At 39.7% G+C, this 25,783-nt stretch overlaps 5 protein-coding genes across 6 annotated transcripts; 4 read left to right on the forward strand and 1 right to left on the reverse strand.

The window, feature by feature from the left end:
- Window positions 1–864: 864 nt before the first annotated feature.
- LOC142401495 (uncharacterized) lies at window positions 865–22,665 on the forward strand. The gene is made up of 4 exons (XM_075486938.1): window positions 865–1,294; window positions 6,159–6,161; window positions 20,568–20,966; window positions 22,575–22,665. Exons 1-4 carry the CDS (start codon window positions 912–914, stop codon window positions 22,618–22,620), a joined length of 831 nt encoding a protein of 276 aa, XP_075343053.1. The 5' UTR covers window positions 865–911; the 3' UTR covers window positions 22,621–22,665.
- On the forward strand, window positions 1,306–3,093 carry LOC142401494 (histone H4). Its single transcript, XM_075486937.1, has one exon. The coding sequence runs from the start codon at window positions 2,249–2,251 to the stop codon at window positions 2,558–2,560; it is 312 nt and encodes a 103-aa protein (XP_075343052.1). The 5' UTR covers window positions 1,306–2,248; the 3' UTR covers window positions 2,561–3,093.
- On the forward strand, window positions 7,393–10,197 carry LOC142401493 (histone H2B 1/2). Of its 2 annotated transcripts, none has more exons than XM_075486936.1 (2): window positions 7,393–7,463; window positions 8,648–10,197. In XM_075486936.1, the coding sequence occupies exon 2, from the start codon at window positions 8,814–8,816 to the stop codon at window positions 9,186–9,188; it is 375 nt and encodes a 124-aa protein (XP_075343051.1). In that variant the 5' UTR covers window positions 7,393–7,463; window positions 8,648–8,813; the 3' UTR covers window positions 9,189–10,197. The 2 variants fall into 2 exon arrangements, with proteins under 2 accessions (XP_075343051.1, XP_075343050.1); XM_075486935.1 differs by lacking the exon at window positions 7,393–7,463 and adding an exon at window positions 7,980–8,039.
- On the reverse strand, window positions 15,317–18,644 carry LOC142401981 (general transcription factor II-I repeat domain-containing protein 2-like). Its single transcript, XM_075487432.1, has 2 exons — window positions 15,648–18,644; window positions 15,317–15,496 (listed from the first exon to the last, which is right to left on the reverse strand). The coding sequence occupies exon 1, from the start codon at window positions 17,511–17,513 to the stop codon at window positions 15,654–15,656; it is 1,860 nt and encodes a 619-aa protein (XP_075343547.1). The 5' UTR covers window positions 17,514–18,644; the 3' UTR covers window positions 15,317–15,496; window positions 15,648–15,653.
- LOC142401982 (histone H4-like) lies at window positions 18,390–18,951 on the forward strand. Its single transcript, XM_075487433.1, has one exon. It carries the CDS (start codon window positions 18,532–18,534, stop codon window positions 18,841–18,843), a length of 312 nt encoding a protein of 103 aa, XP_075343548.1. The 5' UTR covers window positions 18,390–18,531; the 3' UTR covers window positions 18,844–18,951.
- Window positions 22,666–25,783: the final 3,118 nt, after the last annotated feature.

Here is a 25,783-nt window from a genome sequence, read left to right on the forward strand (position 1 = left end):
CACGTGTAAATATCGAGTAATGAATGATCGAAGTATCAAATCCCCCTTCCTGCTCATCAAATCAACTAAATTCAGTTTATTTATAAAGCGCCAAATCACAACAAATGTCATCTCAAGGCACCTCAATGATACAGTCCAATTCAAGCCAAGTCCAATTATTTGTAATCATAATCCAATTAATTCAATTCAAAACGACTCAAATTCACAATTCAAAGTCAACTAAAAAACAATTTCCTGTCTGCACCTGACATCTACATTTACAGACTGACACATAAATCCATCCAAACTGCTCACTTGATCGATATTTTTGTACATTTCTACAGCTTTCCTTTCTTCTGTGTCATGTGTCACTAGTTGCTGTTGCTCAACTATGATTATTATGTTTTTTACTAATATAAACGTTTTTAAGTTTTATTTTTCCTTAGCAGTCATTTATCGATAATTGAAAAAGAATAATTGTTGTATACTAGCATTACATTTTAATTTGAGTTCATGAGGTATCATGCTTCATAAAATCCTTTTGTGAGTTTACAGTTGATATATTACAAATTCAGTTTATTCATGTGATCATCAGTGTTTAAACGTCCATCTTGTAAAGTTAGACGAAGCATTTTTAAATATTATTTTGATGGGATTCAGTAAAATACACATAAACTCTTATTTAAAGTTAAACATTTTTCGTTGAGTTGAACTAAACCTTTGCTTCGTTTTGAAACGTCAGTAGCGTGAAGGCGGAAGTCATGTGAATATATAGGTTTGACGTCACTGTTCTGTGATTGGTCGACTACAGTTAACGCTCACTCCGACCAATGAAAGAGCAGAAACTCTCTTATATAAACCCTGGTGACAGAAATAATCACTACACATTGAAATTCGTTCTTACTTAAGGAGAAGGAAGCATTAATCTAATCATGTCTGGAAGGGGAAAGACCGGAGGCAAAGCCAGAGCAAAGGCAAAGACCCGCTCCTCCCGGGCCGGGCTTCAGTTTCCTGTCGGCCGTGTCCATAGGCTGCTTCGTAAGGGAAACTATGCTCAGCGTGTCGGTGCCGGAGCTCCCGTCTATCTGGCGGCTGTTCTGGAGTACCTGACCGCTGAGATCTTGGAGCTGGCTGGAAACGCTGCCCGCGACAACAAAAAGACCAGGATCATCCCCCGCCACCTGCAGCTGGCTGTCCGCAACGACGAGGAGCTCAACAAGTTGCTGGGCGGTGTCACCATCGCTCAGGGCGGCGTGCTGCCCAACATCCAGGCGGTGCTTCTGCCCAAGAAGACCGAGAAGGCTGCCAAGGCCAAGTAAACACCCGACAACTACAACCAACCCAACGGCTCTTTTAAGAGCCACGCAAACCTCAAACAGAGCAAATTTCCTGAATATTCCTGTTTCAATCTTGATTAACAATGTTTTAAATTTATTTAAACGTTTCATATATTAATTTCATTTCATCAGATATATTACACATTTGAACAATTTAACAGAAAATGGTAAATATATCTGTGTTATATTTATATATAAATGTATTATTCGCATGAAGTCTTCATTTTTTTTTTTTTCTCCCCAATTTCAAATATTCATTCGTTTTGGTGGGACATGTATAATGTTAGCCCGATTCTTTCATTGGAAGCCCAAGAACAAGCTGGAGAAATCTGAAGTTAAACAAAGTATTTATTCGTGGTCACATGTGAAGTTTAGCAATGCTGAACTCGGAGTGACAGAGCCCCGATATCCGGAAACATTTAATATTTATGTCCACCTTATCTCACAGAAGTTGTACTTGCACTCAACAAAGTATAATTGGACATTTGCTAGAGATATGAGCAGGCCATCCACCGTCTTCGCCATGTTCTTTGGATGTGATAAACAATGTGTGTGTATCTACTGCACCAGACCTATCTGACGAAGTTATTTTATCCCGCTACGTCATCTTAAAGTCTTGGACATACATTGCGTTTGTATGAGCAGAGTATACACGTACAAACTAGGAACATAGATTATTTAGTGAACTACAGAATATGAATACATAAAGTCTAAGAATAAAGCCAATTTATAACAATAACTGGCAAAAATTGGCTAAAATTTCCTTTAAAGCCACCACATTAACAAAAATGTTTTGGTTGAATTAAAACTGCGTCACTTCTGCTGGCTGGCTCCGCCCATTGTCCTCTTTTACGTCTGCAGTTCAGACATAAACACAGAGCGCGTGCTCACTGGCGTCAGTTGATCTTTGAATTTACAAAGAAAACGCAAACATGAGTGGAAGAGGAAAGGGGGGCAAAGGACTCGGTAAAGGAGGCGCTAAGCGTCACCGTAAAGTTCTCCGTGATAATATCCAGGGAATCACCAAACCCGCCATACGCCGCCTGGCTCGCCGCGGTGGAGTCAAGCGTATCTCCGGTCTCATCTACGAGGAGACCCGCGGTGTGCTTAAGGTCTTCTTGGAGAACGTCATCCGTGATGCCGTCACCTACACCGAACACGCCAAGAGGAAGACTGTGACCGCCATGGATGTGGTGTACGCGCTCAAGAGGCAGGGCCGCACGCTCTACGGCTTCGGAGGTTAAACTCATCCTCAACCAGTTAAAAACAACCCAACGGCTCTTTTCAGAGCCACCCACCTTTACCTGAAGAGCTCAGATCTATTGTAGTTTATCAATCGAATATAAAATGATAGATATTTAAATAATGTTTGAATTTGTTAAATTGAGATGTATCTACAACTACAATAGTTGATACCATGGAAGCTAGTTCATTCAGGTCATATGTATGCATAACTGTAAAGGTACTGTAATTATAGGAGTAATGAACATTTCCTGTTTTTCATACTGAAATAATTTACATATGATGTACTTAGTGAATGTAATTTCATGTCAATACTAATGTATTTACAGAAGAATAATTGGACTAATGTGGACATACAACTAAAGGAATGATCACGTGTTCCTCTTAAATTTTAACTTTCAACTTAATAGAACAGTTTATAGTGGATATAATTAAGCCAGTGGTGTGGTTGAAATGCAATGTGGGAGTGAAGGTGGTCAGCATACAAAGCTTTTGACTGAGATAAATTAAAGGTGATTTCATGCAACTCTTGGTTTTGTAGTAGTTTACTGACATCATTATATGTTACTTTTCATTAATGTATATTTCAGTTAAGACAATTAGGTTAGGACAATAATTAAAGTGATAGAATAGACTTTTTCATCATATACCAGGGTACAACTAAATTGTTGGTGAAGTTACGGGCTTCAATCACGGCCTGGACTTCAATGGTTATCCAGGGTTTCCTGAAAAAACCTAAATGCGTTTGTTAACTTTCACATTTTCCACCAGGACTTTATGTCCTGATGCTCAAAGATGTTCCACTCTGTCCAGGCAAAGCAGCCGGGGAGCTGAAGGAGAGCACTGTCAGGCCAGGTTTTGATGATTTTAGTGCTTGGGTTTGTTTGTCTTCTGAGGGGGTTGTATGCTAGTGTGTGGAACAGAGAAATGGTCTTATTTTCCAAGGTGGGGGATATCAAGCATGCTTGATATTGGAATAAACTTGATCAAGCTCCTGAAGCAAATACAACGGCCTGTACTGAACCGGTAAGTCCGGTGAACAGTGTCTATGATTGTGCTGTTTGGGCACCAATCTTCATAAACACATAGCCCCCCCTCCCCTGTTCTTAACATTGAATTTAATATGTGATATGCAGAACTATTTTCAAATCACATTACACAGCATGTAGGCCAGGACTATTCATTTACAAATTCAGTTGGGCCAGATTTTAAAACCGAGACCTTAAGCTGGGCCAGACATTTTCAGCGGTCAGTAAGGAGGTGATGACAAGTTTCAAACCAACACAAATATAATGAAATAACGTGTGATGTTTATTCATCATTTCCCCTCTTCATATTGTTGTAAAACACATTTCAAAACTTTTAAATGAACTGAGGTAGTCGCAGTACTCTCACTCCTGAAATAACCCAGGTATTAAAACAAAAAGTACACATCAATGCAATGAAATAAACACATCTGACATAAGAACATTAAAAAGTGCATTAAAAACTTCTCTAAATAAATATAACCTGAGGTAACCGCAATGCTATTTTTCACTTTAAAATACTAAAAAGAATATTTTGGTCACAAATCTCCCTTTTGAAATGAAATCAAAGTAACATTCTGGTCATATTTCTGACCGTAGCACATCACAAGGTGCGTTTTACTGAAGCAAAAAGAAACATTTGGAGTTGGCAGTAAAATAAAACGGTATCTGTCCGCCCAGGCAGGGTTAAAACAACGGTTTTCATCGTCAATTTTCCGTTTGAGGGTTGAGAGAGATGTTCTTTTTCAGTTGGAGTTGAGCTGCTAACATAGTTCCATCAGTAATTTACAAAACAACGCGTTGCTAAGCTACGTGGAGTGTTCCATTCACTATCTGATCTACTGTAGGAATTTTGAGCTCATTTTCGCAAACTGTGTTTTTCATGGTTTTTCTCTGCTTTTTTGGCTGAATCACAAGTTGGGCCACTCAGGTATTGCTTCTGGGCCGCCATTTGAATAGCCCTGATGTAGGCAATAAGTCACAGACATTAAAAAATACAGCTTACTTATTACAATGATACAAATTGACGAATCAGTTACCTGTTGATTTTAAATTATAAATGTCATTTAATTTAAGCTGTTGAATCTGGGAAAAGTTTATTTCTTCACGTCTCTCTCTTCAAGTCATCAAACACTGAGCAAAGTTGTGAATTACAGCCATTATCTGAGGTATTCCCAAGAGAGAGGTCAGTAGTGTGGTTACAAACATAGAGCAACAATGCAGCAGTTCGTTAGCATAGAAATCTAGACGCCCCTAGCGGCCGCAAATGGAATTTGCTCCGGGGCTAATCTAGTCACTTGCGGTCGTTTTGCAACGTTCTAAATCAAAACTTGATCGAGCCAATCAAATCGTGAGGAGCGGGGTCGGAGGCCGGGCTACCTAGTGACGACAGAGGTGCGACGTTTCAGTGTGTAGTTCCAGAGAGAGGTAAACAAAAAAAAAAAAAAAGTTCCATTAGCTAGCTCTCTTTAGCTTTATAGGGAAACGAAGTAAACTTACATCTGAGAGCAATCCCCAGTCAATTGCGAGCATGATGTACGGAAGACAGCGGGCCGATCTTCGTCTCAGAGCTGACAAAACTCTCCGGTAAGGCATTTGAACGGTCAAATTCCGTTAACGGGACGAGAGTAGTCAAAACGGCTAAACCGGAAGTGCGTTGCTCACTGCGGCTAGCTTTAGCAGCGCCGAATTCGTGGGAACAAAATTGTAAATAGCCGGTATTTTGTCAGATTTTCAACACCTTGGGGATCTAAACGACTACTTTCTCGCCTGAAAATGTTTCAAATGTTGCTAAAGTTTACAGAGTTTAGAGCTTAAGAGAAATCAGCTTTTCAGGCCATAGACTACAAACCACAATGTAAATTCCGTCGCGTTGACTACGTAAAACTTCTTCATCGCTCTGATTGGTTGTTGCCCCATCCTATTGCGTGGCGTTGAACTTGACAGACAGCCGTTTATCCCGCCCACACTGCTATCCAGCGTCACTAGACCCATGTACAGCTTTTTGCTGTACGGGTCTGGCTTGCTAGGCTAGCAGTTCGTCAGATATTCCAATGATTTAGTATCATCCTGTCGTACTAAATTATTAACTGTGCATGTTACATCAAGACAAAACAGAGGAGTCGGTTTCCTTCAAAATGCTGTTAGCCCGATTCTTTTATTGGAAGCCCAAGAACAAGCTGGAGCAGTCTTAAGTTAAACAAAGTATTTATTGATGGTCACAAGTCAAGTATCAGCGCTGGACTTGGAGAGACAGAGTTCTCGCATGAAATCCGTCCGACCAAGTCCTGAGATCTGGAAACATTTCATATTTATGTTAGCCTTTATCTCAGAGGTTCTACCTACACTTGACAACGTATCATTGAACATTTACTAGTGATGTGAGCAGGCCATCCACCATCTTCGTCATGTTCTTTGGATGTGATAAACAATGTGTGTGTGTGACTGTTGTTTCAGGCGTGCATCTACTGCACCAGACCTATCTGTCCTAATAGAGACGCTTTATCTGACCCAGTTATTTTATCCCGCTACGTCATCTTAAAGTCTTGGACATACATTGCGTTTGTATGAGCAGAGTGTACACATACAAACTAGGAACATAGATTATTTAGTGAACTACAGAATATGAATACATAAAGTCTAAGAATTGTTAGATTCGGTTCTTTAATTGGAAGCTCAAGAACGGACCGAATTAATTCAAGTGAAAATGAAGTCTTTATTGATGGCAACAAGTGAAGTATTTCAGCGCTGGTCTCGGTATGACAGAACTCTCGCAGGAATCCGTCAGACAGAGCCCCTTATTTCCGGTTACATTTTGTATTTATATGTCTCATTGTTTCACACGGTGGATCCCTTATTGATCAAATGTGATTGGACATGAGTAGGTTTTTCATCATAAGCCAAATAATGTCTCTGAGTAACCCAAATAATGTGTGTGTGCTTTTCGCACATGGATCTCAGGGTTCCCTGTTCTGTCTGGGTCAGTCTCACTTAAGATCATGTCTTGTGTCTTTCCTGGAAAAGTACTGAGACTATTTAATTTATAATGTCTATGAACTAAGCCAATTTTTACAATACCCCTTTTGAAGTGATTTTATCATTTCAACTAATTCAGTCAAACAACTGAGGTAGGAATGTAATCTTCTGTATTGTGTCACATCTGTTTTTAGCGGTAGCAAGTTTTTAGCAGTCACCCCCCAAACTGCAAGACGCCACTTACCTTTTGAGATGTAGCACAACCAGATAGGAGATTTCTGCCATCTCCATTATGAAGTGACTTCATGTGTTATTATGTAAGCTTATGCGTAAGCTGGTCTTCTTTGCAATTAAAGCTGCAAGCAAGTCTTCATTGCACAGGCATGTGGAAATAGTAAAAATAATTCTAATGCTTTAGCTACACTTTCTATATCAGGACTATTCCATCATTTTACTCGGAACAGAAACTCTTTCCGAGAGGGTTACAACCTTCATAAGTCACTGATTATAACTCTGCAAATGAGCACATTTAGAAAACAATTCTGATGCGTTAGCAAAACCTTCTATATCAGGAGTATTGATCAAGATTCTAGAAATAGAGACTCTTTTCTAGTAAGTTTAAAACCTTCCTCACTCAACTGATAATAACTCCGCAAATGAGCACATTTCTTAATAGATTATATGTAGAAAATAATATTTTGCTATATGTATTGTGTGTATGTGGCTCGAACCCATCGTCTGTGTGGACTCTTTGTTCATAACGGCCTAAAACTCTATGTGGTTCACAAGGCCTTGCTTCCAAAGCCAATTTATAACAATGCATACGCTTTCACAGCTTTACAAAGTCAGGACCAGCTTCTGCTCAGATGGTCCAGAACAGAACGGCACAGGAGTTGATATCCGGGTGAGGAAAGAAACTGAAATAATTTGTTTTGGAGGTCTGGGGCATTTAATCTCAGCACTTAGTTAAAACATATTTTCATCTGAGTGTTTAAATAATTGAACATAAACTGGTACAAATACTAGACAAAATGTCTGATGTCTGTAGACAGACTTTCTGTGGCTCACCCAGGGATGCAACAAAGGCATGTTGTAGTTAATTTAGTCGAATATTAACACCCACAAGGATCTTAAAAGTTATTCATGAACAAACACAGATCGCTCGTGACAGCATTTTCAGAAATATTGCTGCTGATCTCAGGAGGGGATAAAATCCTGGGATGATTTAAACATTTTCACCTTGTTTAATCAACTTAAAGCTGCAGTCGGCAGGTTTTCAAAATTGCGAGTCTAAAGTCGGAAAATTCGAACTGATACAACTTTCAGGTCCCTCCCCCAACCTCTAACAAGCTCCGAATCGCCCCCCAAACCCCTCCCCGTCTGTGGACGAGGTTGTGCACGTGAGTTCACACCAGTGTGAGCGCACACAAGCTGGGGCAGACTCACGCTCAGCAGCGTGTGCACAAGCTGTGACTGACAGGTAGGATTCCTCCACCCTAACTTGATTGGTTAAAAACAGCCGGGAGCGCTCGGTTTTTGCAAGCATGATTACAGGCTTCAGAGGGAGCTACAGATTTCGTTATTTTTCTACAGAATATGAATACATAAAGTCTAAGAATTGTTAGATTCGGTTCTTTAATTGGAAGCTCAAGAACGGACCGAATTAATTCAAGTGAAAATGAAGTCTTTATTGATGGCAACAAGTGAAGTATTTCAGCGCTGGTCTCGGTATGACAGAACTCTCGCAGGAATCCGTCAGACAGAGCCCCTTATTTCCGGTTACATTTTGTATTTATATGTCTCATTGTTTCACACGGTGGATCCCTTATTGATCAAATGTGATTGGACATGAACAGCCTATTTAATATTCTACTTCCAGAATCCCATGACAGTTCAAGCTAATATGACTAAAAAAAAGTTGCCGACCGCAGCATTAATGTATATTTGTGAGTTTATAATCATATTCAGCCTGTATGTTTTTATTTTTAGAACGGCTGACATGCGGAATACTTTGTGTTTGTCTGGTTGTGAGTTTACATTTACAAATGCGGTCATGTTTCCCTCCTCTTTTTCTTTGTCTGTTGTCAGGCTGCCGCCAACTGTAACGGAAGAAGGTTTCCATAACAACACCACCCGAGCAGCTGAACCAATCAGAGACGGGAGACAGCACACTGATATTTGCATGCGGAATGTATAAAAACAAGTCTTGGTCCTTTTACTCGTCAGTCGTTGTTATTGAGTATAACGGATAAACATGCCTGAACCCGCAAAGTCAGCGCCCAAGAAGGGCTCCAAGAAAGCCGTGACCAAGACGGCCGGCAAAGGAGGCAAGAAGAGGAGAAAGACCAGGAAGGAAAGTTACGCAATCTACGTGTACAAGGTACTGAAACAGGTCCATCCCGACACCGGCATCTCCTCTAAGGCTATGAGCATCATGAACTCGTTCGTCAACGACATCTTTGAGCGCATCGCCGCCGAGGCTTCCCGTCTGGCCCACTACAACAAGCGTTCTACCATCACTTCCAGGGAGATCCAGACCGCGGTGCGCCTCCTGCTGCCTGGTGAGCTGGCGAAGCACGCCGTGTCCGAGGGCACCAAGGCCGTCACAAAGTATACCAGCTCCAAATAAACAGCTGTTTGCTTCCATCACATAAAGGCCCTTTTCAGGGCCACTCACTTTGCTCTGAGAGCTGAAGTCCTAGTAAATACTTTTTTTTATTATTTTTTTATTTAGAATTTTGATTTTATTGAACTTCTTAGGCAGCTTGGAACATGGAAAATTAAACCTGTTTCTTTATACAGGAACAAGTAGTGTATGAGAAAATTCTAATTGACTTTACACATGTACCAAAAATAGGCTGCTGACACAAAGACAAGCTGAGTACATGATGATATTTGACTGCTGAGGCATACAGTAGTACAGGACCGACTTGGGGAAAGCACAAAAACAAAACTAGAGTTCTAGTTGTTTACCTTTAAATAGTTCCAAAACCTGCCCCAGGGTGTCACCCCCTCTTCCCTATCACCACTCAATCTACTAAGCATACATTCATAAGACGCAGATTCAGTCATTGCACACACCCATTCTTTCACATGTGGAATTTCTGATGCCATCCAATGTCTTAAGATGACTCGAAAAGCTGTTGCTGTACCCACCGAGATTACAGAAAAATTACATTTTGTTATATTGGGTAATTGAGACTTGTCCCCCAGTAGACAGAGCTCTGGACTTAGGGGAATCTCTGCTCCAAGCCAGTTACTCACCATATTTAAAATCTGAGTTCAGAAAGGTCTAATCAAGACACAGTCCCTCATACAATGAACAAAGGTACCAGTTTCCTCACATTTCCAACACAGGTAGTTTCATCCTGTACAGTCTGGATGGTGTGTAATAGTATTTATGTAATACATTATATTGTGTAAGTTTACCCCTTGCCTCTCTCACATATTTACCACAATCAGCCACAATTACTGCCCATCTATCACAATCAATCTCTCCGCCAAGGTGAGCTCTTCTCTCTCTCTCTCTCTTTCGGATTTTATATTGGCGGTTGGCAAACAACTTTTAGTAGCATTACCGCCACCTACTGATATGGAGTGTGGATCACATGACATTTATCTATATCCCTATATTTATATATACCCGTTCAATATATATTTATTTATATATATATATATATATATATACATATATATACACATATATATTCACACACATATATATATATATACCTATACATCAACACTCATCTATACACCCATATATCTATTTATGCCTATACTTTTACATACTCCCTACTCATATACCCTCATTTATATACTTTATCTATACTATATTCTATTATATAACCTACACCGTTTTAAATAATAAAAAATTACCTGATAACATCTGTTTCCTGATTCTTTTTGCAATAAATCTACTATATCTAATTTCATTTTCATCCTACTAAGCTTTCTAATTAAATTATTTCTCTGAACCTGATAATTCCTACAATATATCATAACATGTTCTATTGTCTCATCTTCCCCACACTCACATTTCCCTGATTGATGTTTTCCTATCATATATAAGTTTTTATTTAATCCATTATGTCCAATTCTAAGTCTTGTTATAATGATCTCCTCTCTCCTACTTCTTTCTGTTCTTCTCATTTTCCCTATTTTCCTTTGTATTTTAAACAACCAACGTCCTTTTCTTTCTTCCTCCCATAACTTTTGCCATCTCTCTTCCATTTTTTGTTTTATAATACCCTTTACCTCTTTTACACTCATTCTTACATTAATATCAATCATTACTCGTTTTACACTCTGTTTTGCCATTCTATCTGCCATTTCATTTCCCTCAACTCCATAATGCGCTGGTACCCATATAAAATGAACTATAAGCCCCATCATATTAATTCTATATAGTGTTTGTTCTATTTCTATTAATACATCTGGTCTACTTTCTGACTTACTATTTTGAATACTAACTAATGAAGAACTTGAATCTGAACATATAATTGACTTTAATGGTTTAACCTCTTCTATCCATTGAACTGCTAAAAGTACCGCAATCATTTCTCCAGTATATACTGATACTCCATCACTTACCCTTTTCCCCACTTTAATTTTAAATTGCGGTACAATCATACCTATCCCTATCCTATCATCTAAAGTTTTTGATGCATCAGTATATATATGTACATAATTATAATATTGATTTATGTGTTCCTGTACAATATATTTATTCAAACTAAAATTATTTCTATTCTTCTTTTCTAATAATGATAAATCTACTTTTGCTTCAGGTATTATCCATGGTGGAACTGTATGTAATGGAATCGTTTGACTTATATCTATTTTATCTAAATATTTTTCCCTACTTTTAGCATTTACTATTGTTCCATAACTTTTAATTTTTCCTTTTTCCCACCCTGTTTCTAACACTTTTACTGTTGGATTATCTTTTTTCTGACCTTGTAATTTTGACCAGTAGTTTAAGGATAATTGTTCCCTTCTCATTTTTAGAGGCATTTCACCCATTTCCACCTGTATTGCTGCTATGGGAGATGTTTTAAAGGCACCTGTACATATTCTTAAAGCCTGATATTGTATAGTATTTAACTTTTTTAGATTTGTATCTGCAGCTGAATTATACACTATACTCCCATAATCCAATACTGACCTAATTAAACCTGTATAAATAGCTTTCAATGACCTTCTATCAGCCCCCCACTCAGTACCAACTAAACATCTCATTATATTCAACACCTTCCTACATTTATCTATTATTTTCTTAATGTGTACACCCCAAGTCATTCTTTCATCCAACCATAACCCAAGAAATTTAAATTGCTTAACTCTTTCCAATTCCTGACCATATATTTTCAACTTAATTTCTCCATCCACTCTTTTCCTTGTAAAAAACATTATTTTAGTTTTTTCCACAGAAAACCTAAATCCCCATTTATATGACCACTTTTCCACCATTGAAATTGCTTCCTGTAGCTTCTTTACAATAAATTTTAAATTCCTTCCTCTTTTCCACATTGCTCCATCATCAGCAAACAGTGAACAACCCATTCCTCCTTCTGATTCCTTAAACATATCATTTACTATCACAGAAAATAATACTGGACTTACTATGCTTCCTTGTGGTGTCCCATTTTCTATATTAAAATTTTCAGAATATTCCTTCCCTATTCTCACTTGTATTTTTCTTTCTTCTAAAAATGTTTTAATCCATTTAAACATGTTACCACTTATACCCATTCTTCTAATTTTAACTAATAACCCTTCCCTCCACATCATATCATACGCTCTTTCAATATCAAAAAATACTGCTACTACACTCTCTTTATTTACTTGAGCCTTCCTAATTTCATGCTCTAAACCTATTATTGGATCCATTGTACTCCTCCCTTTTCTAAATCCACTTTGAACCTCTGTTATAAGTCCTTTACTTTCTATATAATATATCAATCTTTCATTTATCATTCTCTCCATTATTTTACATATATTGGATGTTAACGCTATTGGTCTATAATTTTCTGGTTTTGATTCATCTTTCCCTGGCTTTCTAATTGGTATAACCACAGCTTCTTTCCAACTTTTTGGTATTTCTCCCTCCTCCCAAATTCGATTATACAATTCCAATAAAATGTTTTTAGAAAATTCACTTAAATTACTTACCATTACATAACAAATCTGATCTTTCCCTGGTGCTGTTAATTTACATTTTTTAAGTGCCCTATTTAATTCCATTATTGTAAATGACATATTCAATACATCATCCGATTCTACCATTTTTTCCAATAGCTCCTTATTTTCCAGAATTGTTTTTTCTCTCCCTTTTTTCCCGTCTACACTGATATTTTCAGAACTATTAAATTTAACAAACACTTTTGCTAACATCTCTGCCTTATCTTTATCTGTCACTGCTGCTATTTCTCCATTATTTAATACTGGATATCCAGTCACTCTTTTAATTCCTTTCATTCTTTTAATCATTGTCCATACCTTAGATATTTCTGTCTCCCTCCCTATTGAGTTACAAAAACTCCTCCAATAATCTCTTTTTACATTTTTAATAGTTCTTCTTACCATCGCCTGTAATTTTTTGTATTCATTCAAATTCTGAGGGTTATGATTTTTCTTTAATACTTTAAACGCTTTATTTCGTTTCTTAATAGCTGCAGTACATTCCATTGTCCACCATGGTACCAACTTCCTTTCCTTTTTCCCTCCTTTTATCCTTATATTTTGATGAGCCGCTTCTACTATAGCATTACATATATTAAAATTCAAATCCTCAATACTACTATTTACATCCACTTTTCGTATTTTTAATTCACTATTATTCCTAAAAATTTTCCAATTTGCAGATCTAAAACACCATTTTTTCATCTCATTTATACAATATTTCTCTATATGCATTTTAACTTCTATCATAATAGGGTAATGATCACTTCCTATAGTTGTTTCATTAAGTACTTTCCATAAACTTTTACCTGCTAAAGAATTTGACACTATTGTCAAATCAATGGCTGACTCTGTATTATTTCTAAAATTAATTCTTGTTCCACTCCCATCATTTAATACTACCAAATTTTTAACATCCATTATTTCTTCAATTACTTCCCCATTATAATCATTATAACTACCCCATAATGAGTTATGCCCATTAAAGTCCCCACACCAAATCACTTTACCCTCTAAATACTTCCCAAATTCCTCCATTACCTCTACAGATAGTTTTTTACATGGATTATAAAAATTTATTATTTTAATGTTCCCATTTATTGTCCAAATTTCAATAATAATATATTCTAATTCTTTTCCTTTAGCTACTACTCTAAATTGAACTCCATTTTTTATAAATATTATACATCCTCCTCCTGACCCTCCCTCTCTATCTCTTCTAACACTTTCATATCCTTTAATAACAAAATCTAAACTTGGTTTAAGCCAAGTTTCCTGAATACATATAATATCCAACTCTTTTTTAAATTCTTTAATAAATCCCTTAAACTCCTGTCCATTAGCAATTAAACTTCTGGCATTCCACTGCAGGATGAACATTATATTCTGTCTTCCTGTCCTCCTGTCTTCCCTTCTCCCCCCAACTTTTTATTTATGTGCTCCCAAGATATGTCCTTTATCCCAAAGAATTTCTCTGCTCCTTTCACTATTATTTTGATTTTTTCTGTTTTATATTTTACTTGCTCTGTACAGTTAATTACATATGCAATGAACAACATAATCTTCTCAGCTGTCAACCCTGTATCTGTTCTTATCTGTCTTTGTTCTGCTGTTGTATTCATCTCAGCTGTCATCACTGTATCTGTTCTCATCTGTCTTTGTTCTGATGTTGTATTTATAATAGTTTCCCCTGACACCTCTCTTGGCTTCTTCATTCTCTTTGCAGCTTCTGCATAGCTTATATTTTGAGTAACTTTAACCTGTTCTATTTCCACTGCTTTTCTTCTAACTTCGCATCCTCCATAAGTCACCCTGTGTTGCCCTCCACAGTTACAGCAAATATCCTTTTCATTTTTACACTCTTCATATCCATGCTCCCCTCCACACTTTGGACATCTTTGTTTCCCCTTGCATGCTGCTGCTACATGTCCATATCTCTGACATTTATAACATCTTAGCGGAGGAGAATTGTATGGCCTAACACAGGGGTGCTCAGACTTTTTCAACATGTGAGCTACTTATTGGAATGGGCGAGTGACAAAGATCTACCGGGGGTTCGGGGGTTTTTCCTCCGAGAAAATTTGAAAATACAGCTGTTAGAAATGCTATTTTAACACAATATGAGAATGTATTTGCATGAATATACATCAATAATGAAAGGTGAATCAGTGGTGAATAACAACCTCATACAGACCTTATTTACTGTAAATTACGCCTGTTTTTGATCACAAAAGGAGACCACACTGTAGCATCAAGTTTATGATTATTTAATTTTCATAAATTAACGCAATATTAATGAAGACAGTTTATGTGCCCTCTTGGTTTATCTTTCATGACCCCCCCCCCCCCCACACACACACACACTCCCCACCCCCTAAGTTTTATGATTTGACTTGTACTTGTTCTTGAACTTGAAATCATATGATAAATATAATTTTCATAAATTAACAACACAAACCAGAATGAAGACTGTTATTTACATGTATGTATGTGCCCCCTTAGTTTTTCTTTCATGCCACCCCCCACCCCACACACACACCACACTCACTCCCCACCCCTCACTCCACACACACACACACACACACACACCCCACAGTTTGTCTTGACTGGTTGTGGTTGTACTTGAACTTGAAACTTGAACAGCAGAGGTCACAGGAAGGAACGGACTCCTGGCATGAATAGGCGCAGATGGAAGACCCAGGTCTTAGTGGCCTCAATCAGCAGCGACTCACTCAACTCCTCAACTCCAGCACTCTGTCAAAACAAGACATAGGCAGGGGGGGGGGGGGGCGCACAACTGTTATTCAGGCCAATCCTAGCATTTAGATGTGCAATGTATGTTGACAATTGCATGAGCCAATACTGCACAACATAACATAGTTAACAATTAATATTTTGTAATTACCTGATTTTAATTTGATGACTTGCACTGCATTGAATCAGCCAGGGATGCATAGTCCGGACGGTAGCTGCTGACAGCCAGCCTCAAGCATGCTTCCAAATGTTCATCAGTCATGGTGGAACGGTACTGGGACTTGATGATCTTCATGTGGGAGAAGGTTGACTCACACAAATAAGTGGAGCCGAATAATGCAGTCAATGAGGTGGCACATTTCCTGATGTTGGGGTACTTGATCTCTGACAATAAGTTCCAGAACTGTCCATGAGCTCTAGACTTCAGTTCAATGTCGGATTGTAGATTTAGGATCTCGTCCTCCACCCCACAAGAGTTGAGTTGAAACAATGTTGCAATTTTCGATGAGAGTGCATCAATGTCAGCATCGTCCCGAAAAGGGTACGCCATGAATTCAGCGACTGGCTCCAGCAACGTAAAGTCCTGGAAGCGTCGGTCAAACTCTGCGAGACAGATGTCAATCTGCTGCGAGTATCGTGCGCTGTCAAGCTGTGCACCGGCCTCCCCTTGCGTCTCCAGCTGGGACTTCAGGTTATGGAAGTTTGCAAAATCACGGCGCTGCATTTTTGCGGACAGATGTTTCAACTTTCGTTTGAAAGCATTGACTGAGCTGATCATATTCGTCACCGTTTTGTCTTTTCCTTGCAGCTCTAGATTAAGGTCATTCAACATGTTTGTCAGATCAGTTAAAAATGCCAAATCTAACAGCCACTGGCCGTCATTTAGTTGCGTGTATTCTGCTTGACCTGTTTCACGAAAAAACTCCTTGATCTCCGGACAGAGCTCTCGAAATCTTTGCAGGAATTTGCCTCGGCTAAGCCATCTGACGTCCGTGTGTAGCAGCAACTCTGAGTGCTCGCAGTCAGCCCTCTCCAGGTGTGCGCGGAATAGCCGTCTTTGAAGAGCTCTGGCTCGAATAGAACAGGCGATCTTCGTAGCCACATCCATGATCTCTTTCATGTTTAGCATTTTAGCGCACAAAGCTTGTTGGTGGATTAAGCAATGGTAATTCAGGAAGTCAGGAAAAGCATCGTCCTGCCTGCACTTGGCAATGAATCCATTCACACGACCAACCATGGCGGGCGCTCCATCCGTGGTGATGGACACCAATTTGTACACTGGGAGCTGAGTTTTCTCGATGAAGTTTTTGAATGCCTGGAATATGTCCTGTCCTCGCGCATGTTCCTTCATGGGAAGTACAGTCAACAGCTCCTCTTTTGCAGACATATCGCTAAGCACCAGACGAATATAAATGCAGACCTGGGCAGTGTCACTCGCGTCCGTCGATTCATCCAACTGCAGTGAGAAGCACTCGCAATCTTTGATGTCCTTCCACAGCTGCTGGGTCACATCTTCAGCCATGGTTTCACACCGCCGTGTAACTGTATGTCTTGACAGCTGTAGAGCTTTGACTGAAGACATGATTTCTGCCTTATTCTTAAACTCTCCAAACAACGAGTCGGCTGCTTCAACGAACGCCTCTTTCACCATCTCTCCCTCTTGGAATGACCTTTTATTTTTCACGATGACGTGACTCACCCGGAATGATGCTTCGGTTGCAGCTTTCGCTTTTGAAGTGTGTTGCGTAAAAAGTGATTGCTGTCCTGACAGCTGGGATTTCAGTTCCCTCAACTTTCTCTTCCTCAGCTCGCTTTTCAGAGGGAAGTCTGTGTCATATTTCCCATGGTGAGTACGAAAGTGCCGTTCAACATTTCCTTTTTTTGATGTAGCAATGCTAAACTTGCAGATAAGACAAACGCACTTGGAAAATGACATGGTAAAAAAAAACTCCTCCTCCCATTCCGAATGAAAGTGGTACGTTTTTTGTTTCTTTGTTGTTCCACCTTCCCCACTCATTTTTGATCGTCATGTGTTATTCCTTTTAATAAATGAAACGAAAAAGTCTGAGGTAAAAATTTGGTAGCTCGCTTACTGTTTTGCTTTACTTCCGTGCTGCTGTTTGTGCGAGCAGTAACCTAGCAACCTAGCAACTACGTCTAACCAATTATCTAAAATCTGATTGGCTGCTGTGCTCATCAATCAAACGACGGGATGGATGATAGGCTGACCGTCAGCCTGTCATAGTTAGCCTGACAAATTCTGGGTATCAGCAGAGACGAGAATCTTTGGTATCAGGGAAACTTTTTTTTTTTTTTTTTTTTTTTTTTTTTAATGTCCGACGATCTACCAATACTGCCTTCGATCGCGATCGACGTATTGAGCACCCTTGCTCTAAAGATTTTCTTAGTCCTATTTGACCGTCTCTGGTTACTCCACAAACGCAAAGTCCTGCACACATTTGGGAATGCGGCAGAAATCATACATATTAGAAGAACTGTAATTTTAACACGCCATCTCCATTTGAAATCAAATGTAGCATGCTTGAAAACACAGTATGTAGAATCTTGGATGTTAAGTTGCAGTATTTGATCAATGAATATGGTTCGTTTGTTATTGCCATTTTATAGAATTCTGAGAAAGCCAAGTTTCCCTTGACTTCCACTGGGAGGCGCCAGTAGCCAGTAAATGGTGTCTGAGTGTCTGAGTGAGCACTGCTCACTCAGACACTCACTGCTCATGTGAAGGGCATGTGCAAGCTGCCTGCGCCCTACCCCCCTAGTCGTAGTTGTCCTATGTGAGGGGAATCCGCAACTAGATGTCCCCTGGGAGCTGCGTGAAACACGCATGACAAAAAAATAAAAAAAATAACGAGAAATAGAATGGCTCCCGCGCCGCCGCGACTCGGCTCCCTTCGTTAATATCAAAGAGCCGTTCAAAAGAACATGCTCGTTCGCGAACGTCACAACACTAATAAACACAGAGCGCGTGCTCACTGGCGTCAGTTGGTCTTTGAATTTTCAGAGAAAACGCAAACATGAGTGGAAGAGGAAAGGGAGGCAAAGGACTCGGTAAAGGAGGCGCTAAGCATCACCGTAAAGTTCTCCATGATAACATCCAGGGAATCACCAAACCGGCCATCCGCCGCCTGGTTCGCCGCGGTGGAGTCAACCGTATCTCAGGTCTCATCTACGAGGAGACCCGCGGTGTGCTCAAGGTCTTCCTGGAGAACGTCATCCGTGATGCCGTCACTTACACCGAGCACGCCAAGAGGAAGACTGTGACCGCCATGGATGTGGTGTACGCGCTCAAGAGGCAGGGTCGCACGCTCTACGGCTCGGGAGGTTAAACTCATCCTCAACCAGCTAAGAACAACCCAACGGCTCTTTTCAGAGCCACCCACCTTTACCTGAAGAGCTCAGATCTGCTGTTTAGTTTCATTTATGCGTACGATGCACAGTCACAAAATGTGTTTTAAAAAGACCTTGACAAATAAATCTCTTGTGCTTTTGTATCTCTTTTAAAAATTTTTTTTTTTTTTTTAACAATATCTTTCCAATTTACTCTAAACAATAACTTGTCTCAACTGCACTTAATCCTTTTGAAGCCTGAAGTAACTAAAATGGAAGCTTTAAAAGAACCCTCAAAGCTGAATTTTGGGGAAACCTCTACAGTTGTGATGTGTAATACCAGCAAGTGAAACCCATGATGGATACTGATACTTTTTTCTTCTACAAACGCTTAATGAATATCTACCCATTGACACCAAAAAAACAATTATTTTTTTTATTTGTAATGAAGATCAGAAATGGGGATGGGACAATTTAAAACAGGATCTGAGAAGCTGCATGTTAATTTTAAGTTACAGCAACTGACCTGCAGCTCAAAAATCAGGACAGGAGCCATTTTCCTCTCACACATGATTGTGAAATATTTTCATCTGAACTCTTACAAGCAGTTGACCTCCAACCTCCAGAGATCCCTTAAAGTCAATTCTGTCAACCCAGAGAATCAAGCTGCTTCAGATGCTCCTGAAAAACATGTTTTATGCACTATTCTTCTGAGTTATTCTGTAATTAAAACTTCCACTGAAAAGTTAAACAAGCAATTCTATTCATTCATTCTATTTGATGATAATGATTAGTTGCCTTAACACTAATCTAGGATTTGGAATACTTTGCTTTAATGTACATTACTTGACTACTTTTATCGAGTATTATGTGTTTTTTACACATTTGACTTGTATCAACTTTAAAAAAAAACAATATGTTTAAATAGTTTTAAAGCATAATGCTATAAATCCTCTTAATTGTTTTATATTTTCTTCTTTGATTGCTTTTAACTGTGTGTTTTAATTCTTATTCGATTTTTTTATTCTCTTTAAATTGCCTTTTTTATAGCCTGATAAACCAGCCTAAATGGATTGGATGTCTAATTTAGTCTGGCTCCGATGAATGGATACAACTGAACATTGTTGATGAGCACAACCCGTTGTCTTTCAAACCGTGTCTGTGCCTATAGGCCAACGCTCTGACCCTCTGCCCCGCCCGCGTTGATTCAAAACACATCTCTGCGTTGTGATTGGTTTAGTTGCCATCTGCCAGATTCAGGGCAGTATTTTCAAAATGAAAAGTGGTTCGAAGCCAGACCCAACCGCAGGCAAAACATTTTGCCGTCCAGCAGTTGGCGCTGGTTTTCCAGGCTACCTTTTTTATGCTGTTCTTTTAAATGCCTTGTCTTTATGTAAAGCACATTGAGTTGCCTGTGGTATGAAATGCACTATATAAATAAAGATGCCTTGAAAAGAGGAAAACAAATATTTCTTCTGATGCAGTGCTGTAAACAATAACCAACGAGCCTAAATTTGGGGAGAAACTGTTGAGTGACCGTTTGAGATTTTGAATTTTTCAGGCACGGAGCGGGAGTCTTGTTAATGATATGCGTGTTAGACGTGAGCTCTACTATGATTGGTCAACTACCTTAACGCTCAGTCTGACCAATGGACGAGCAGCTGTGTTTCTATATATTCGCTGGCATGTGAGCATGAGTCATTCATTATCACTGCGACATTAGAAAAAAACGTTACATCATGTCTGGAAGAGGAAAGACCGGAGGCAAAGCCAGAGCAAAGGCAAAGACCCGCTCCTCCCGGGCCGGGCTTCAGTTCCCAGTCGGCCGTGTCCACAGGCTGCTCCGTAAGGGAAACTACGCTCAGCGTGTCGGTGCCGGAGCTCCCGTCTATCTAGCGGCTGTTCTGGAGTACCTGACCGCTGAGATCTTGGAGCTGGCTGGAAACGCTGCTCGCGACAACAAGAAGACCAGGATCATCCCCCGCCACCTGCAGCTGGCTGTTCGCAACGACGAGGAGCTCAACAAGCTGCTGGGCGGTGTCACCATCGCTCAGGGCGGCGTGCTGCCCAACATCCAGGCGGTGCTTCTGCCCAAGAAGACCGAGAAGGCTGCCAAGGCCAAGTAAACACGCGACAACTACAACCAATCCAACGGCTCTTTTAAGAGCCACACAAACCTCGAACAGAGCAAACCTCCTGAATATTCCTGTTTCAAACTCTTCTAAAACGTATTTAAACGTTTTATATATCGTCACCTTCCTAAAATAATTGCATAAGTCATTTTTTCAGGAAATCCAAAAAACTCCCCCCAAAAGTTAAATTATTGCATAAAATAATAATTTCAGTCATTAAGTCTGTATCAAAGGATGATGCTTGACATATAAGAACACTTAATGTTTTTCATAAAAACTAAGATTAAATAAATGACTTGGGCATTTTTTGGACCACACCTTTGATGACAAAATGACTGGCGATTATTTTTGGGAAGGTGACGATATTAATTTAATTTAGCAGATAGATTACACATCTGTACGAGTTGACGGATGTTAAATTTGTCTGTGTGCGTGTACATATAAAAAATGTATTGTCCGCATGAACTCTTCAGTTTTTTCTTTTATTTCAAATATTTTTATTTATATTTTTTGGGGGGTCCACAACCAATCCAACGGCTCTTTTAAGAGCCACACAAACCTCGAACAGAGTAAAACTCCTTTCAAATCTTCCTGTTTTTACCACAGCAGACACTCTTGATGAATACAGATTAGCAGTAAAAAAATGTAAAATATTATCATTTTACCCATTTGCAGATATTGTCTTTCTATAAAATTAAATGTAGAATTTCCTAAAACTGTCAAATAACAGTACTCCTTATTGTGTCAATTCTTTAATATACACCCTGAGGAACTAAGATGCGCTGGACTAAATTTAGCCCAGATTTGTAAATGATTGTTTTGTTTTAGTCACGGTTTTGTTTGAGCTCTTCTTGACTTCTTGAATTGGCAGGTTCAGGTATGAGTTTCCATCAGTCCTTCAAAGCACATTTTTCTACATATGGATTGCACATGTAACAGGTCCCAGACAGGATACCTGTACACAGATAAGGTTCCTATAAAACAGGAGAAAGAATGAGACAGGCGACCGTTTGCTTCTGTTCAGTGCAGCTTCGCTCGGTAGAATTTTTTTTATCAATTTGCAAAATATCTCTTTCCTTTTCTCTTTTATGCATTTCGTTTTTCCATATTCAAGTGTCATTTAACAGTACAACATCCATAATATCAGAAACAAAACCAAAATGCATATGGGCTTGTTACAGCATAAACCTCGTTTCCAAATAAAACACACATTTTCCAATTCTTCATAAAGAATAATCCTGAGTTCAGTGGACTACTGCATTATTACATTCTTATTCAGTCAATTAACCGAGTTACCATTTTGTTCACAACTCCTTAAAATAATACCATGAAATATAAAACATATAGGTCCTCACATGTTCTCCTATCTTAACCTCACTCGTAGTGCAAATAAAATGAAACTAGCATATTGCTCTTAATGACTGTTGGTTCAAGATAAATGCCTGAGCTGAAGACTTGCAAGTTTTAACAATTTTAACTGCTTACAATATTAACAAAACGTATATATTTCTCTCTAACCGTAACATTCAATTAATTTACACCTGTAATAAAATACTGTACTCAAAAGAATAATTTTTGTCCTGTCTCGTCCTTGATAGGGGCTGCTGGTGTGTCACGCAGAGAGTAAAAAATGTTGGAGCTTAGCAACTGAACTCCTGACTTGTTAAGGTGAAATCCATCTGCCTTAAAGAGGTGCCTGCGTCCCCAAAAGATGTTGAAATTGTCAATAAAGTTCATTGAATGAGCAGCACACATGTCTTTGAGCCATCTGTTTGGCATCATCAGTCTGCTGAATCTCTCATCTCCTTGCCAAACTGTTGGTAGAGGTCCACTGAAAAACACCTCTGTACTTGTGCATCGAACTTTGTTTACCAGGTCCATAAAGTCTTGTTTTAATACCTCCGATTGTTGCTTCACAACATCAAGGGCTCCTGTGTGTATGATGAGAGATTTCAGTGTCGGATGCTCAGCAACAATGTCCAGGATCTTCTTTGAGATATCAGACACCATGTCGTTACTAAAACAGAGTATTTTGGTCTTTTTCTTGCTGCAAAAACGTTTTATCTCATTCACAGCTCCGTCACCCACTATCAGAGTTTGAGGCCCAGTGGTTAGCTCTTTCTGTGGCCTTTTAGCATATAATTTAGCCTCATACTTGACTCAGACTTGGGAGATGAGCGTTCTTTTGGAGAGTCAGGATTTTGAGAAAGTGGAGCAAATCTGTTCTCTAGCAGAATTCCTGTGTCTTGTGGCAATTTGCTCCTGGTTTTGGTGGTGGTCTCGGTCCATCGTTGCTTTTTCTTTGGTATCGGGGTAGAGACATTCCTGTGTGATAGTGCAGGCCACTCGGAGTCATTGTGGGTCTCCAGGTGTTGGGTTCTGCCTGATAACCGTCTTCCCACATCTGAGGGAGGCGATTTGTAGTGTTTTGGCTTAGCACCAAGGGAGTTCCAGGGAGTACTGGTTGAATATTTTCCATTTACACCAGGCTCCTGCCGTGTCTGGGTGGTGCCAGTTAGCTTCCTGTTAGCCTGCTCCCTTTCAGTGTTTTGGGATACTGGCAGAGTAGTTTCGTATTGTCCATTTATCTCCATGTTCACTTCAAGCCGATTAATTTTTGTTTCCAGTATTGCTATCTTCTGGAGTAGCTTGTGGTAATCGTCAGTGGAAAAGGGAGGCATCTTGCTGCTAATTAGCCTCAGTTAGCTGAGCTCCTCCAAAAGCAGGAAGCTGCAACGGAATTTCCACACGACAGTTTCCAGATGACTTTCTGATAAAAATTATTAAAGGTGATAGAGAAAGGTTGAATGGGGCATTAATCCTTGTTCTGTGATGTGATATGTAACCCCCAAAAAATTGGTTGGGTTTGTAATGGCTCAGAACCTCCCTAAAAGGCTCTCTGAGGCTCTGTTTACATTAATTCATTTCACCATTTCTTCGTGTCGGCGTCTTGCAAACTATTTACATTTACACTGAAACGGGGATCGGCTGATTCGCTAGTCACATGACTAATCAGCCATCACATCACATGATCGCCCTTGCATCTGGAGCATGAGCAACTGCTTTATATTAACAGATTTATCAGGGCTGCTCTGGACATTCGAAAGTTCTCGCGCCATTCTTCGGCGACAACAACTTGGTCCACGAAATTGTCCCACCATGCGCTGCTTCTTCCCGGTCTAACCCAAAAGCGGCGCTCCATGTACGGCTTGCGTTGCTGCAGTGGCTGGGTTCTCATTATAAAAGCCGAGTAGCTAGAGCTCAGCACTGCGGATCCTCGTTTTTCACCGTTTACAACTGCTAAAATCAGCATCGTATGCGAATGCTTACGTGGGCTCCGGCGTCTTTGAATCCTTCCACCTATGAAGTCGTATTCCAGTATTTTAATGTAAATGGACAGTGCATCCGCGATAGAAACGATATAGAAACAGATTAGTATAAATGGCACCTCAAACAGCTATGTTACTATGCTGGGTTTAGAATGCGTCGTTTGCCCTTATTGGCGTCGTTTCAGAGCTTATCTGGCAACCTCATTATGAAATGCAGGTAGGTGTTGGCGCTATTCGGTTGCCGTTGCTTGATTGGCTGCCCTTGCTCTCACTGAAAACAGAGCTATAGAGTAATACACTGACTGAAAAGAAAGCTCATTCCCTTTAGATGAACAAGCCAGAGCTAACGTGCAATTCTTACAACAGGAATATGGCACAACACACATTTAAAACAAAATAAAATGTGATACTTACAGGCTGTACTGATTGCTGGGGTTGATTTTGTTCAGAATCAGAATTCGTTTGATTGCCATTGTTAATGAACAGTGTTCACTAACTAGGAATTTGCTGCGGCGTAAGGTGCAAACATGTAACATAGGATATAATAATAAAAAATAAAGAATAAAAATATATGAATATAAAATGTACAAGGTGTGTACAACAATACACAGCATCTAATATACAGAGCAACAACAGTGCAGCTTCATTAGTGCAATTTTAATGATGGTAAAGTGACTGGGGCAGGTTATGAGGTGATTATGAAGTGTTCATAAGTCCAACTGCAAGGGGGAAAAACTGTTTTTGTGACGGGAGGTTCTGGTCCGAATGGACCGAAGCCTCCTGCCCGAGGGGAGTGGTGCAAATAGAGAAGGGTCACCTGTGATCCGACCTGCTCGCCCCATAGTCCTGGAGACGTGCAGGTCATGGATAGATGGGAGGCTGCAGCCGATCACCTTCTCAGTGGAGCGTACAGCTCGCTGCAGTCTGTCTGTCCCTGTCGGAACTGACCCTCTACTGAGCAAAATTCCGACTGAAGCCTGCTCGGAATCGTGCAAGGTTTGTGAAACTGTACTCCGTGAAATGCGCAGAGCAAAGGAAAAGTCGGCGGTTGTATGTACTGGGGATGCTGTTAAAAATAAATAAAAGCCATTGATCGCGAACATTGCTTTCCGGGGGAAGAATATGTAACGATCGTAGTCCGCTTTCACAGCCTTGGAAGGCACACCAGTTCCTGTTTCTTGCCGAAGGGGCGTGTCTGAAACGGGGTGGCTGTGGATTTGGGTGTGGGGGGGCGATTGCTGAAAAAGTGACGTCACTTTTTCAGAAACACGGATTGGCACTTTTTCTGGGTGATATTCAAAAAAGGGGGAGTACTTGAAACAGAGGTTCTGACACTTGCTGGCACTTCGTGTGTACTCCCCACAGCGGGGAGACTCAGAACTAACACCAAAAACGTGAAAAAGATGATTTTGATTCTGTATCCCCTTTAAAAAAAAGTCTTGGTTCACTTAAAAGAAAAATAATAAAATTATATCCAA

Source organism: Odontesthes bonariensis, chromosome 16 (assembly GCF_027942865.1).
Source record: "Odontesthes bonariensis isolate fOdoBon6 chromosome 16, fOdoBon6.hap1, whole genome shotgun sequence".
NCBI classification, from domain to species: domain Eukaryota; kingdom Metazoa; phylum Chordata; class Actinopteri; order Atheriniformes; family Atherinopsidae; genus Odontesthes; species Odontesthes bonariensis.